The sequence below is a fragment of the Pseudophryne corroboree genome, chromosome 11 (genome assembly GCF_028390025.1).
Source record: "Pseudophryne corroboree isolate aPseCor3 chromosome 11, aPseCor3.hap2, whole genome shotgun sequence".
Classification (NCBI taxonomy): Eukaryota; Metazoa; Chordata; class Amphibia; order Anura; family Myobatrachidae; genus Pseudophryne; species Pseudophryne corroboree.
Genome location: NC_086454.1, coordinates 78443333 through 78459793, shown reverse-complemented (window position 1 = coordinate 78459793; position 16461 = coordinate 78443333). Strand labels below are relative to the sequence as shown.

Genomic DNA, 16461 nt, shown 5'->3' with positions numbered 1-16461 from the left:
GTCTGTTAAAGGAAGTGCCGGTTCGTGAGCCAATCAGAGCTCACGAACAGCAGTTCCTTTATTAGACCCGCCGGAGACCCAGGAGGGACACGGGAGAGGCGCGCGCTGTGCCCTCCGTGTCCCTCCTTACAGCAGCGGAGGGTAGGAGACCGCAGATTGACATGCGGACGCTCGTCCGCATGTCAATCTGCACTAAATCAGTGGCGCCCCCGCAGCCCCTCGCCCCCAAGCCACTGCGAGGGCTGCGGGGGCAGTAGTTACGCCACTGGGTAAACCACGAACAAGGTATACAGGTATACATTCTGGAATTGCGGGCACTGTTCCATGCTCTGAAACTGGCCCAGCATCTGGTACAAAACAGGCCTGTTCATGTACAGTCGGACAATGCCACCACAGTAGCAGTGTATGAATCATCAAGGCATCACTCGAACCCACATGGCAATGATGGAAGTGTCAAAGATTCTTTAATGGGCGGAACGCCATCTGCCAGCCATCTCGGCAGTGTTCATTCTGGGGGTCCTCAACTGGGATGCAAACTTCCTAAGTAGTCAGGACGTACACGCCGGAGAGTGAAGCCTTCATCCCATAGTATTTCAACTCCTAGTGGACAAGTGGGGTCTACCAGATGTAGACCTGATGGTATCTCGACACAATCACAAGGTTCTGGTCTTCAGAGCAAGAACAAGGGATACTCAAGCGGGGTTCGTGGAAACACTGGCCATTCCATGGAACTTTTGGCTGCCATCAAAGCCCATACTACTCGGTCTATTGGACCTTCTTGGGGCGGCCCGCCATGGTGCGACCCTTGAACAATTGTGCAAGGCGGCTACATAGTCCTCAGTGAACATGTTCATAAGGTTCTATGCCTTCGATACTTCCGCCTCCCAGGATGCTTCCTTTGGATGCCGGGTTCTTGTGCCCGCTGCAGTGCGTCCCCTCCCATGAGGAACTGCTTTAGGACATCCCTGATGTTATTCCCTGTGGAACCCCAGTGTACCCCGATGCAGAAAAGGAGATTTATGGTAAGAACTTACCTTTGTTAAATCTCTTTCTGCGAGGTACACTGGGTTCCACAGGGTGCCCACCCTGACACACTTAGCTTCTTTAGGTTTGTATGGCATCATCTGTTGATACCTTCTCCTGTCGTGAGAATGTGGTGTATGTGGCTACTAACAGTTGTCGTCTCTTTTACCTGCTACTGCATTGGACTGGTTAACAAAACTGAGCTCCTGTGCACGGAGGCGGGATTATAGAGGAGGCGGCGCTGAGCATCTTGGGAACAGTCAAAGCTTTTAGCTTGTTGGTGCCTCGGATCAAGATCCTACTCTACACTCCCGATGTTATTCCCTGTGGAACCCCAGTGTACCACAATGCAGAAAGACAGGTTGTCCACCTATATCTGATTGTCATCCCATAGATTGAAAACTTCTGACTCTAATTTCACCTTCAAAATATCTGCTAAGGTTCACATACTTTTGCCACTCACAGATATGTGATATTGGTTCATCATCAAAAAAAAATAAGCACGTCTAATTTTTTTTGTCTCATTTGATTTGGTTCTTTTTATCTACTTTTAGGACTTGTGCGAAAATCTGAGGTAGTTTTAGGCCAAATTTCAGTAGAAATATGGAAAATTCTGAAGGGTTCACAAACTTTCAAGCACCACTATATATACAGTATATACAGGTTGAGTATCCCATATCCAAATATTCCGAAATACGGAATATTCCGAAATACGGACTTTTTAGAGTGAGAGTGAGATAGTGAAACCTTTGTTTTTTGATGGCTCAATGTACACAAACTTTGTTTAATACACAAAGTTATTAAAAATATTGTATTAAATGACCTTCAGGCTGTGTGTATAAGGTGTATATGAAACATAAATGAATTGTGTGAATGTAGACACACTTTGTTTAATGCACAAAGTTATAAAAAATATTGGCTAAAATTACCTTCAGGCTGTGTGTATAAGGTGTATATGTAACATAAATGCATTCTGTGCTTAGATTTAGGTCCCATCACCATGATATCTCATTATGGTATGCAATTATTCCAAAATACGGAAAAATCCCATATCCAAAATACCTCTGGTCCCAAGCATTTTGGATAAGGGAGACTCAACCTGTATAATTTCTATAGCGCTTTTCTGTCATTGGTGTATATTCATTTGAAGTTGGATCCAAGCATTGTCGGAAAGGATCCCACAAAGCACTATTCAATGAATGGCCAAATCTGACAGGATTTGGCTGTTCTCGACAATGTCATTCAGACATTTTTTAAAGTCGGAATGACATTGGCCCTCATTTCGAGTTGTTCGCTCGCTAGCTGCTTTTAGCAGCAATGCAAACGCTAGGCCGCCGCCCTCTGGGAGTGTATCTTAGCTTAGCAGAATTGCAAACGAAAGAGTAGCAGAACTGCTACTAAATATTTTCTTGCAGTGTCTTAGTAGCTCCAGACCTACTCCTAGATTGCGATCAGCTCGGTCCATTTAGTTCCTGGTTTGACGTCACAAACATGCCCTGCGTTCGGCCAGCCACTCCCCCGTTTCTCCAGACACTCCCGCGTTTTTCGCTGACACGCCTGCGTTTTTTAGCACACTCCCGGAAAACGCTCAGTTACCTCCCAGAAACGCCCCTTTCCTGTCAATCACTCACCGATCAGCAGTGCGACTGAAAAGCACCGCAGGAACACCAGCAATTCTACTAAGTTTTGTGTAAAATAACTTAGCGCATGCGCTCTGCGTACCATGCGCATGCGCATTTAGCAACAAATCGCAGCATAGCGAAAATCGGCAATGAGTGAACAACTCGGAATGACCACCATTGTCGGAAACGGGGCCAAAAACTGGAATTTGGCCACGTTTCCGACAGAAGCACGTGGATCGGCGGAAGACGTGCTTTCCAACAAGTTAGAATTCCTGACTTGTTGGAAATATTAGGGGTCGATTGAATAGGTCGGAACCCCTTCTGACATAAAATAGTCAGAAACTAACGTCTTTCCGACAAGACGACAGTTTCCGACTTCAATTGAATATACCCCATAAGCTTTACAGGAGAGAGAGTCGTTTGTTTTTTAGGAACTAAGGGACATTAGTGACATGCGTGAGTCAACAGATGAGTCTTGAGTCTGTTTCTGAATGATTCTAGAGTGGAGGCCTCTCAAGAGCTTGAGAAAGGACACTTGGCTGCCCAAAAGACCGCTACGCTAAATGCTATAAACATACATTTTGATGACAGAATCACGACTTGGAGTGACGTTTTCCATATGAAGTTATGCGTGTTATTGATGACTTTGAAGGTAGGGATGAGTGAATGCAAGATAGAAGGAGCATGGAGGATGTACAATAGAAGTAACGTTGACAAGAGAATGGATAGGCATATTGGTAGTATATTGGGGAAGAATTGGGCATATTCTGGCACTATTTCTGTGACACCAAGACAGCCGGGCTTTAGAGACTGAGGTAATATTTGTGAGGGAGATTTGAGAGTAGGTAGATAATTTGAGGTGAATATACTTGAGGTAAGTGGCAAAGTGTTTTTCTATGGTTTATAGATAATTCTCTGCCCAATCAGATTCATTTTCCCATTGTGGTGGCTCAGTTATGTATGCAACAGTAATGCATGCAGTCACTTCTATTGGCCAGTGTACTAGAGATCCAGTTTCCTGGTGGTCACAGTACAATTCAAACCACTTCCCGGTTCCCCAATAGGCAATACAGCGCCTTTCCTGTAGTGGCTAGTGTGTATCTACCTCCATCCATATGCATTTGAGGTCTCTCAGCTGATATTAACCTCTGTTATATTGCTTTTGGCCTTGGTGGAAAACAAGAATGCCCTGGGCTCCATGCGGTCCTAGTGGATGGAGACGGTGACATTCACAATTATCAACATTCTGACATGTGTGTGGACATTGTGAAAGTGGGTATTTTGAATGTTGCCATGGTGACTGCATACCAATCAATGTCAAACATTTAAGTTCTGTCCTGGTATGAGGACATTAACTTATATAGAGGGTAAAGTATACCGTACCTTGCACTACTTGGGGGAAGGGGCTGCAGTGATGCAATTCAAATGAAAAGTGAGTGAGATGCAGGAGCGGAGCCTTCTCTATCAAGAACCAGGGAAAGTAACCTGAATTCCTGGAGAGTAGTCAACTATGATGAGGCATCACATGTGGGTGGCTAAATTGGACAGATAACATTGTGGCTTGTTAGTGGGCTCAGAAGGTGACCTCAAAAAGACCAATGTCAGTCACATACAAACCTGAACAATACTATTCGCTATGTGATTGACAAGCTGGGCCATAGCTAGGGTGGTGCAGATGGTGCCTTAAACACCACACATTTGGTGTGCAGCCACCGTGGTAAGCCATATATGTGATGAGAAATTAACGCTGTATGCTATATAGCTTACAACACCAGATAGAACTGTGCGTATGTGTTTCCCATGCGCTTCGTCCCCTCCCTCCACCCCCAACCCACTCCTCCTTCTGTCTTGCTTGCAGTGTCTAGAGACAGAGTGGCGAGAACAGTAGCTGGCTGATGACTGCTGCTGTTAGTGGTAGGAAGACGTGACGTAAACTGCAGTGTTTGTCTGAGTCTGGTGGACCCCCTCCCTTGGCATAATGTGTATTAGGGGCTTTATAGTGGTAATGTGCATAAGGGGCTCTTCTATGGTGAAATGTGTATAAGGGGCTCTGCTGTGGTGTAATGTGTATAAGGGGTACTACTGTGTGGTGTAATGTGACTAATGGACACTACTGTGCGGTGTAATGTGAATTGCGACTTTTCTGTGGCCACACCCCTTCCCCATAAAGCTACGCCCCTATATATTTTTGCTCGCCTTTGCCGTTCACTGTCCATATTTTACATATGGGGGAAGAAAGGGCACCAATTCTCTTTTGGCACAGTGCACAAGAAATGTCTAGTTACGGCTCTGCTAACAATACTAAGTGATCTAGCTCTACATTTTTGGCTAATTCTGCAAGACACAACCAATGCATTTTGTTGCATTTGTAAATCAATTGCTAATTTGTTTGTTACAAATAAATCCCTCCCGTGTGCAGTGAGAGTGAGTAGCATGGTCACTCATTAGGGAATGGTAATAATGTGAAGTGAGTCGAGACATCTGTAAGTGTGGCAGTCACTCTCTCTCTTCATTTACTCAGCACAACAAAAGTTCACGTGTATTCATTTACACCACATTGGCTAGAATTACACCGCAATTCCTCTGCTTGGGGTGATTCCTTCAAAAACTATTTTAAGCACTTAACATAACAATATAAGCAAAACGTCCCATCATTTGTTCTCAAGAGCCTGGGCTGTGAAGAGAAGACCTTTTAAATACTGCACACAACACTGGAGAAAAATATAAGGGTTACTCAATTGCAGCTGCAGCTTTTCCAAAGGACGGGGTATTAAACAAAAATATTGGATTTGCAGTCTCAGGAAAGTATATGGTTCTATGTTACGTGTTCTTGGCAAGCACACAATTTTCAATGCCTTCAATTCTCTCCATTGCAAAATCCCCTTTCAAGTATGTCATTTCATGCACTGAGATATTTAATTAACATAGTCCTATACATTGACCTGTTATGCTCGCCTGTTAACTCCAAAGAGATGGCCTCATTGGTGGGAGCGCAACAGCCTTAGAGTCTATTGGAAAACTCCCAAATGTTCCTCGCAACTGGACCCCATTCAGAATCAGTAAGCGTGTGATGAGTGAAGTGGTTTTGAATATCGCCTTTAGATTCCATGCTGTTTCAAGGCCAGCCCTGAACATGGCAACTCTTAGTTCAATACACAGTACCTCTTCACTCTCAATTTAACCCAAAAATCTGATGAACCCATTACCACAAACCTGATTTCATGGAACAAGGCATAGATATAGTTACGAATGATCAATCACCAACCGGGAAGCAAAAGAACACAGCATTAACACTTCACACTATTTTCTTCCTCTAGTCGCTCAAGCGGAAGATAGTCAAGCATATTTAATGCACAGTTACTTTGTTTAGGACAGGCGTGGTTCATGCTGTATTTAGGAAGCCAAAGGAGAACGTTATTTTGCACATATATACCAGAACATTTTCAGACTTCCTTTAAACAAACAACATTTAAAATCACATTATTATTTTATTTTTGTTCTAGATTACCTTTTTTTTATTTTTATGTCAATTTTAATGCAAGAATTAACGATTGCCCCTGACTAATTTCTCCGGTATAATCTAAATAATTTCATGTTAAATTGCAAATCACTGCTTGAATCAGCCTATTGTCAGAAGCCTTGCAGTGCCACAAACCTCACAGGCGTACGCCATCAATTTAATGGGATTGCAGGAAAAGCGAAACACCTGTGGACGACTGCTTGAGATGTAGTGATCGTCATCTTGTCATTCTGCTCAACGGTGGAAAATCCAAATTTGGATTGGCATCAGTATTTAAGAAAACGACTCTGCTGAAACGCCTCTCCTAAGCACCTAAGGGACAATAAGATTTGACAAGTAGCATGTAAACAAAAATACACAGCAGATGTTAGATTCGTTTGGAATTCAAAAAAAAATACAATTTGGGCCACTGTTGTACTTTTTATCTTTTGAGTGGGAAATCTACTGATTAGTATGAAATAAAGTTTGGTCACCTGACCTCAGCAGGTGTATGTTACACAACCCATGTCTCACTTGTACATTCTGTAGAGGTTTCATATGCACTTCTCTGTACTGCTAAAATCGCATTACATTTATTCAGCAATAAGTATACAAAACATCAAAGACAAAAAAAAAAGGCAATGACAGATGGCAAGTTATTAACATAAAATAGAACATTGTTCACAGATTATAGGTTTGTTTACTAAATAGTTTACGTTTCTTTGCAGAAAATACATTTTGACATTGTCAGTTTTAAGGACAAGAACTGCCACATCTCACAATGTAAAGAGTTCCATAACCTCTTTTAATATCTTTATTAGTTAAGGTTTAATATTTTATTGAGTTACTTTAACCACTTAACTGAAGATTTTCCCTTCAAAACCGTTCATATAGTTGTTTATTTATTTATTTATTTAATATACTTTATAAAGTATTTTTTTTAAATATTATATTATGCACATCTGCAGAACGGATCTCCTCGTCATAAACTGGGGCACACAGTGGGGACACAGTGGGGTGACGCGGTGGCATTGGACCTGACCATGGGGGTCATTCCGAGTTGATCGCTAGCTGCCGTTGTTTGCAGTGCAGCGATCAGGCTAAAAATCTGCATTTTTGCACATGCGTATGCACCGCAATGCGCACGCGCGACGTACGGGTACAAACTCCTTTGTGGTTTTGCACAGCTTCTAGCGACGTTTTCATTCGCACTGGCGGCCGCAAGAAGATTGACAGAAAAGGGGTGTTTCTGGGTGTCAACTGACCGTTTTCAGGGATTGCTTAGAAAAACGCAGGTGTGCCAGGGAAAACGCAGGCGTGGCTGGGCGAACGCTGGGCGTATGTGTGACGTCAAAAGCCAACCCTCCAACGTTAGAATCAATGCACACGAAGAGTAAGTACAGGGCTGGTCTTGTTTTGCACAAAATGTTTTTGCAGGCGCTCTGCTGCACAGGCGGTCGTACTTCTGCAAAGTGAAAATACACTCCCCAGTGGGCGGCGACAATGCGTTTGCACAGCTGCTAAAGACTGCTAGCGAGCGATCAACTCGGAATGACCACCCATGTCAGTTGAGTGGTTTAGTATGGTTTTGTTAGCTGCAACTGCTGTACAAACTTGATTTTTTAATACAGTATTCTATAACAATCTCTACTATAATCAAAATTCGAAGATTAATAATTTAGAAAAAAAAAATTTTCGGGCAAGGGTACGAATTTATCCTCATACGGTTTGCAAGACTAAAAGATATTCACCTTTGTTCACGGACTGCTGTTGCCTGAACTGTGCACCAACAATACAATGAATGTTTCCTAATATCCCACCGTTATATTTACAGCGCAGCACAAGTTATATCTCAGGTACCCCAGCGACCAGTGCAGTAGATTGTATTGGTAAAAGTGTAACCCGTGAAACAATGCAACATGATTTAAAAACACTTCCACAAAATGCTTTCAGATTGGTACATAATGCAAATGTACTGTAACTCCGGACAGCAGCTAAGAAATTATTAGACTGGCAATGCTACTGTATGTCCGTATTATATGAGTTGTACATATCTATGTGCCCCCTCTCATCATTACTATCATCAGAACGTACAGCTACCCCATACTGGGTGCAGGAGATGCAGCCGCATTGGTGTCCACTATGCATACATAGAAGATAGGTAGTAACTCCGGTACATATTGCAAATAAGCTCTAAGAATCATATTTATCAAGATGTGGACTCATTGTAGAGTTTATTTTGTTTCTTCATTGCTAAGGAAACCTTAGGGGAACTGTCCCAGAGCCTAGAGCACGTGCGCAGATCTCAGGGGAAATAGCGCAGTGTCCATTTTACCAGTGATTTTCCCAAAGCACATGGCGAAATGAATGGAAAATGGTGCCACGCCATTTTTTCCAGTGATTTCTGCAGCGCTGCTGCTGCACCGCAGGACTCCGGAGGTTAAGTATTAAAAACAACGGGTGCAGGGTATGCGGTGTGGGCCTCCAGTCAAGGGGCACTTGTGCACCCATTATAAATACGCCAGTGTTTCCTTGGCATTCCAATTAGGCAAAATGGCTGGAAAACAACTACAGGGCATTCTAATTAGTGTGTGTGTGTGTGTGTGTGTGTGTGTGTGTGTGTGTGTGTGTGTGTATATCTATATCTATATATATATATCTATCTATATATATATATAAAATTAACTGTGTATATAAATATATATATATATATATATAAAATGTATATTTCAACCTTCTAGGTATCTAGTTTATAGTGTTTATATTACTAGCTCTTTGTGCATACCCTGTGACTTCTCACTGACTTGCTGACATGCGTCGGACCCACAGCCGGTACCTGCACACAAATAACGGCACTTTGCACATTTCTGCAAGCATGATTTATTTTTTTCAGCAGCTTTTGGAAAGGAAACTGGGACCATACGTCTTGAAATCTTTTCAGGACAATGCAAGTAAATTTCAGCAGGGTTTGTTCCAACTCATCTGTGATAAATGAGAAGATAAGGCAATCAGTGCACAACATGACACTCCGTGCAGTTAGTTAGATACTCTTCGGAACTATTCAGGTGTGCTCTCTCAGCTCAGGAGCCTGACACAGGGGTATCTCAGTATAAATGCCTCCTTCATGCTGGTCACAATTTATGGAGCACTCGCTCTTGCTAAGACTTAACCCAGGTCATATATAATTGACATTACAGACGATTCCTGTTTCCATGCTAAACTGTGGACTGTAACCTTGATAAAAAAAAATGTAAAAAAAGTTTTCCATTTAATTTTAGATTGAATGTATATTTTTTTATTTCATCTTTTTATCTCCAGTCCCTCTGCTTGACAAATGCTTGCAAAACTCCATCACTTATTTGCGAGGACCTGTGTGGCTCTCTAAGGGAGAAGGCTTCAGCCCTACTGGAGCTAAGGTTTATATCCAAGGTGTATTGTCGGCCCTGCGTCAGCAGTTGAAATCTTCAAAGAATTACTGTCACCAGGTGAGTTATAACTTTATATGTATTGGGTTTTTTGTTGTTTTTGTTTTTTAATGTGTGTCTTTGTACTTCTATCAATCCAGTGATTGGCACTATGTCATAAAGAGGTGTGCCATGCATACAATGTGCTCTATTGCCTATTAGAATGCAAATACACATTCTCTGCAATGCAAATGCACAGATGTAGTGAGAGAAATGGTTGCATCTGCCTTCTGTAAGATATATCTTCCCACTTCTCTTGCTCAGCTTACACTGCTTCTATAGTGGACCATGTCAGATGTCTACTCAAGCAAAAAATACATCCTACTGTCTGTTATGAGACCGAACCATTTTCATACAGAATAATCAGAACAAAAAACATCTAGCTGCAGTCAGTATTGTTGCTTATTTTTAAAGGAGAATTAACACAAAATGTAAGAACTAATAATAGATTTATTACAGCGAGATAATTCCCTTTGTTTAATTTGTCACTATTTAATATTGTGATTGGAACTCTATAACTCAAACTTTGAAATAACTATGCATCCTTCCAGCATACTAACGAGGTAATTGATCAGAGCTTGGAGAGAGATAAAGTAACAACCAATCAGATTCTGACTCCCATTTTACAGTCTGTGTTTGAAAAATGACAGAAGCTGATTGGCTGGTACTTTATCTCTCACCAATCTTTTGATAAATCCAATCTTTTTAGAATTTTGACTAGGCAGTTGATGCTAATTTTATAGATAACTGCAGTTGATTGCTATTTAAATCTGGTATACTTTGCATATAGGAGTTTATAGCAATGCTAGATTTATATATATTTTTTACACTTTTTGAGTCGGACAATGAAAACAGATGTCTGATGCTTTAGGTTTATTTTGTAGTGCTGGTTAATGCTGTTTATATTTATACCAGAACTAATTTTTATTTAGATTGTAAATGGGGTGGAGGTCTTGTAATTACAGCAAGGTCACTGTGGTACCTAAACCCCTGGATGTGTAGTTGCTTATTGGGAACCCTACAAGGTGTTTTGTGGAAAACTTTTCCATTTATTTTGCAGTTAGATTATTTTATCTGTAACTTTTGTGTATCTGTTGCATACTTTAATTGTAGACAACATTTAAATAGTAGGTGTCTTATTGTTATTGTTATTGTTATTATTATTATTATTATTATTATTATTATTATTATTATTATAAATGTGTAGTATGAATCACGAATCTGGCACAAATTCTGCATGCACTTTTTTGATTTTTCTAAATTTTAAAGATTTATTAGTTATATTTTTCATTTTACATTCACTATGTGTGCCAACACTGATTTTATGACAATTTTATATTTGCTCCACAAAATTGAGGGATAGGAAACCAATCAGTTTTGTACAGATTGGTATGGGACATGTTGATAATTGGGATTGAAAGATGACCACAATTGGGCCTGTATGCGTCATCGTGTGATGAGAGCGCTAACTTGCTCCAGTGATGACTTTGATTTGCAGCTTGGCCCATGTGCCAAGATCTCATCTAATTTGACCCACAGTGGACACTGTTCTTGACTGTCAATACCTGGACATGCAAGCTCTGGGCCACGTTGGATTGATATACAAGATATCTTCATGCCCATACTGTATATCACTCACCGTAGGTTATTTTTGTTAAAATATGGAGACACTCACCTTGGAATTCTTTCAACGGTTGTTAAATTCCTCTAAATTCTAACAAGAGAACAGGTGGGTAAATTTGTTCAAATATCATTCCAAGCCTCTTATTCCTGCCTATGGAATAGAATGTATCTCTGATTGTCGGGCCGTCGTTCCTCCACTCCTCTGCGTTGGCTGTATGATTGTGCAGTCTTAGGCCAGTTTAGGTCTCTCATCGAGACCTAAGCTAGCCACCTAGATGCCATTGGTTCAGCATGATAGTTGGCCAGTGGCCATGAGACAAAACATTCCTGATTTTCACCTGACAACTTCTAAATCATCCCCTTAAAACTCAACACAAACTTGTATCTCAGTATGTACATAATATGGCAGGTGGTAATTCAAAAGTTTAGTTCAGATCTCTAGAGAGGTCAAACAGAAGTTCAAATGCTAGCGGAACATGAGGTTGTGAATTTCATTTTTGTTTGTTTGTGGGGCAGTTATAGGAACGTGCCTAGGCTTTCCCATACAGAAACGCTCCCACACATGAGTAGCATTGTAAATGGATTGGAGATCAATAGGAAACAATGGTCTACTTTGTGTGTTTGTGCTAAAAATACTAATGCAGTGGTTATGAAGCCTTAGTAAAGTTATAATGTGCGGCATTGATATAAAAAGTAAAGATGACATAATGCATAGAAAAATTATTTTATCGGCTGAAATGTTGCATCCTTGTAAGAAATAAAATCTACTCTGTCGTTTATCAATGCGTACAAAGGAAAATTCAACCAGCTTATATAATGCATGCATTAATATTGGTGTATTGGCATCTATGTGGAATCCTACATTTAAAATCTCTGAGACTATTTTCGGGACCTGGATTACAATCCACCATATGTCGATGAGTGTTGTCCTTTTCTATGTGATGCCGCCTCTCTAACAGAGTAACTGGTTGCTAGATCTGTGCAAATGAGTCACCCACATGTGTAGCGAAATGTAAAAACTGATCGTTCGCAGCATGGGTCAGATTGGGAAGATCGGCCTGCTTGTGAGGTTACCATAGAAACCAGACCTAGGTTACAGATCTACGTTTTAAATATAATAGGTACAATCATGAAATCTCTTCTAATATTATAATTTACTGTAACATTTGTTCCGCCAAACATTTAAAATGTTTAGAGAAGTGACATCCAACTTGTCAAATACAACCGAGCAAGGTGTTCCATCCCTTAAATGTTTTTTACATTATTTTTTGGTTGCATTGGGCAACAATCCTTTAACAACGCCTATACGGTACCCTTGATACATACACAGCATTGATAAATTCCAATTGTTCTTGAGTACAAAATATCCTTTAATTGTACGCGTTCTATTTTGTAATGGTAAATGCTCTTTTGCATTGGAGTTGACTTGTATGCTTAGTGCAGTGAAAGAATATGGGCTATCAGATGGGGGCTCGTAACTGATGTTTATTATATATTTAATATCCTCTGTGACTCTTTGGGAGTCTCTTTGTTTTTATATTGTTAAAATATCCCCAAGAATATTGAAGACAAATGTGTCTGAGATCACCAGTAGAAATGAAAATAATGTAACGAGTAACATGTGCAAATGCATTTAATGCATTGAATTAATAGGAAGGGCTCCCTCTAATTAGCATTCCTGTTCTGTAGTTGTGCTGTTGGTGGGGGTGTTGGAACTGGAATGTCATTGTACTCCGTTTTAGTGTTTGGGGACAAACACTGCTATGGGGGGAACGTGTGAAAGAGCTCTCGTCATGTCAGTGAAAGAGGAAGGCTGCGGTTTCAGTATGTTTCAAACAGGGAGTCTGTCATTAACAAGTCTAATACAAGCAAGTGGAGGCCCAAGCAGAGAGAACTGAAATACAGTACGTTTTATTATTCATGGTAGTCGCATTTAAAGAATTTAAATAAAAAAATGTCCCGTTTTGAGTGTTGACGTGCCACACAATTAATAGCCCAATCAGCACCCCAGCACTAGCAAACTGTATATTGTGACAGAGGGAGCAGTGGTTGAGTTCACATCATTTATACATTTCATTCCTAAATCGCACAGAAACCCCCCCAAAAAAACAACAATCCAAGGATTTGATTTCATTTTTAAATGTTACATTTTCCCAGTATTTATTGTGTAGCTTTTATACTTGTCATACAGTTTACTATGCATTTTTGTTAAGTACAGATTTATAATGTTTTCCAATTGTCATTTATATTGAGTGTTTAGTAAATACACATTTCAATAAAAGTCAATATAATAAAATCATTGTTAAAAAATAAATAAATTAAATGTAGATTGTTATTTATTTCATAAATGTGTAGTCCAATATGGAGCACTCAGGCATTGCACACAACACAATATTTAGTGATGTCACTACTGATAATTGTATCTAATAATAATACAGTGGGTTTAATATGTTTAATTCATGGCCCCCAGTTGTTGGCAACAAAAATAGTATAACTATTAGTAAGAAAAATAGGGACCATGTCATCTGACATGACTAATGTGATAGAAGCCCCTATCTGATTCACATTATTGAATTTATTGACTGGTAGGCTTGGCACCACAGACATACAGTACTTACCAGCTTACCAACTCTCCCTGGATGACGTGTCCAGCGATCTCCCTGATTATACCTTATCCTCATTGTGTAGCTGTTATATACTTGGGGTAAAAAAGCAATCCGAGATATATAGATTCATCAGTGGGATCATCAGAACCATTTCCCGTCATTGGCTGTAAGGCACAATGGGGGCAGATTTATTAAGCCTGGAGAAGTCATAAAAAGGTGTTTAAGCAGTGATAAGTGCAAGATGATAATGCATCAGCCAATTGGCTTCTAACTGTCATTTTTCAAATCCGTAATGATTGGCTGGTGAGTTTATCACCTTGCACTTATCACTGCTTTATCACTTCTTTATTCCTTCTCCAGGCTTATTACATCTGCCCCAATGATCCCTATGGCCAGGGGTGTTCAAACAGAGGAGTGGGCCAGTGTGCAGACTCAGTGCGGGGGGCCCGTAGGCTCTAGCATTGTGCCGAAGTCTGCTGCACATGCGCAGGTCCCCGGAAACATGGCGCCCAACATGTTCCGGAGACTAATTTCACTACTGCACATGCGCGGTGGCTATTTTGGCTGCGATTATTGCCACAGCTGCAGCGTCCTATGCGGAACTCCGGAAAGGTAAGTATAACATGGGTGCAGTGTGTGCGGTGTGGGACCCCCTGTGGACCCAGGGGCCCGTGTGCACCACACACATTGCACCCATTATAGAAACGCCATTTGGATGTAAGTCATTTTTATGACACACCTCTCAGATGTAGTACAGGTTGAGTATCCCTTATCCAAAATTAGTACACGCCTACTTTAACACTGCGCTTATAGGTGTTTCTTTCACTATCTCCCTGAAATGCTTTTTGAAACGTAGGCAAGTATGATCACAGAGCTGGCCAAAGACGTTGTCCCATAAATGAGTTAAGAGCAGTGCAATATAGAGTAAAGCACCGTTGCACTTGTGCAAACCATGCTGGAATGCAATGGGAGCAAATACATTTTTTTTCTGCATGCAGGGTAAATACTGACTGCTGTTGTATGTAGCCCAAAATGCTAAGCAGCTTAGTGGTTACATTGCAGTTAGATTTCACAAATCTCTGCACATTTTAAACCTGCCACACCTGTAGTAAAACATGGTTTTCCATGCATAGATACTTTCTTTTTTTTTTTTTTTTGCCTTCCTCCAAACTTTCAATCAGCTCCTTTGCTTCCTAGTTTGACATTTTTAAATATATTTTGAAAGTAAATGGTATGTCAGTAAATATACTGTTGGCTGTCAGGACTCAGGAAGTTATTTATTAAGTTGTCAAACATTTTATGGCTTCTGTGATGAATAGGAAAAGGACGAAATTCAGCACATTTTAAACATTGTTTCGTACTCTGGACTGTGATCATGTGCGTTTTATATATCCAATGCAATTCTTAGGCTGGAAAGAGTGTACAATTAGGATTTGTTTCAATAAAGCCTGAATTCTCTCATACAAGCACTAACACAAACTTAAAACACATTTTTACAAAACAGAGGACAATTTAGCGGCGGGCTCCCAGATTGGAAACGTCTCAGACTAGCATCCATAATGATTAAATCCATTCGCCTTGTTTGGGATTTACCAGACACTCCTAGCTTTGTTTTGTGATACCTAGGAGGATATTTGACAGGGTGCTCCGTGGAGTGGAAGGTTTGAAGTAACAGAGCAATGCTCTCTTTAACAGATGGGCAACGCACTGCCCTCAAACAGGCAGCCACCTACTTATCTGAAGTACAGTATTTTAGGAACCTTAAAGTTGTGTCGTTTTCAAATGTCATACCTCGAAAAGGCCTTACATCAGTTAAATGAAGTGAAAATTGTATTCTTGTCTTGATAGAGATGAAAATGGATTTCTGGTCATGAAATAGATGTAGTTGTCACTTTTTTAAAAAGGTGTCAGCAGCTTGCTTTAGAGAATGAGGTGCCAATTCAGTATGACAGTAAACTTGTGATCTGAGCAATCAATAAAATGCTTCAATAACTTCTGCTTCATTACACTTATAATAAGAGGCTATAGATCTGTGCCACATAAAATTCTGATAAAGAGAATATCTGTGAGGACTCGGCGAGACATTTCTCCGTCAGCACAATAAGTGCAATATTGCCATCTAGAGTCTGTGTGGCAGTAATTGTTCGGGAGAAGCTGCTTTTACTACAAACAATGAGCTATCTGGGCTCGTTATTACACGCCTGCTTATTTATTGCATGTTTACGTTTACTTTATATTGTATTTGTTAGGTTTGTTCTCTTATAGTAGCACACAGGGTCCTCTATTAGTTATGTTAAATAAACATATCTGTATGTCTTGCTTTATGCTTCATGTACTGAAGAAGGATTTTTATTAATGACAAACAAGGGCAGATGTATTAAGCCTGGAGAGGTGATAAAGCAGTGGTAAGTGCAAGGTGATAACGCACCAGCCAATCAGCTCCTAACTGTAAATTTACATATTGGAACTAATTGGCTGGTGTGTTATCACCTTGCACTTATCACTGCTTTATCACTTCTCCAGGCGTAATACATCTGCCCCATTGTGGTCCATTTATCCTTGTACTGGAGTAGTGTGATATATCTGCTAGTTGTGTAGGGTAAATAAAAATCTAGGAAACATTC

The 16461-nt window shown here is 40.5% G+C and overlaps 1 protein-coding gene across 10 annotated transcripts in view; it reads left to right on the top strand.

The window, feature by feature from the left end:
- Positions 1–16461, top strand: part of DCDC1 (doublecortin domain containing 1) — a 962215-nt gene that overhangs the window by 349630 nt on the left and 596124 nt on the right. For all 10 annotated transcript variants that reach the window (XM_063944440.1, XM_063944436.1, XM_063944437.1 and 7 more), the window contains one exon: positions 9463–9629. In XM_063944440.1, coding sequence (XP_063800510.1) covers positions 9463–9629 — 167 coding nt within the window. The remainder of the gene's footprint in view (positions 1–9462; positions 9630–16461) is intronic.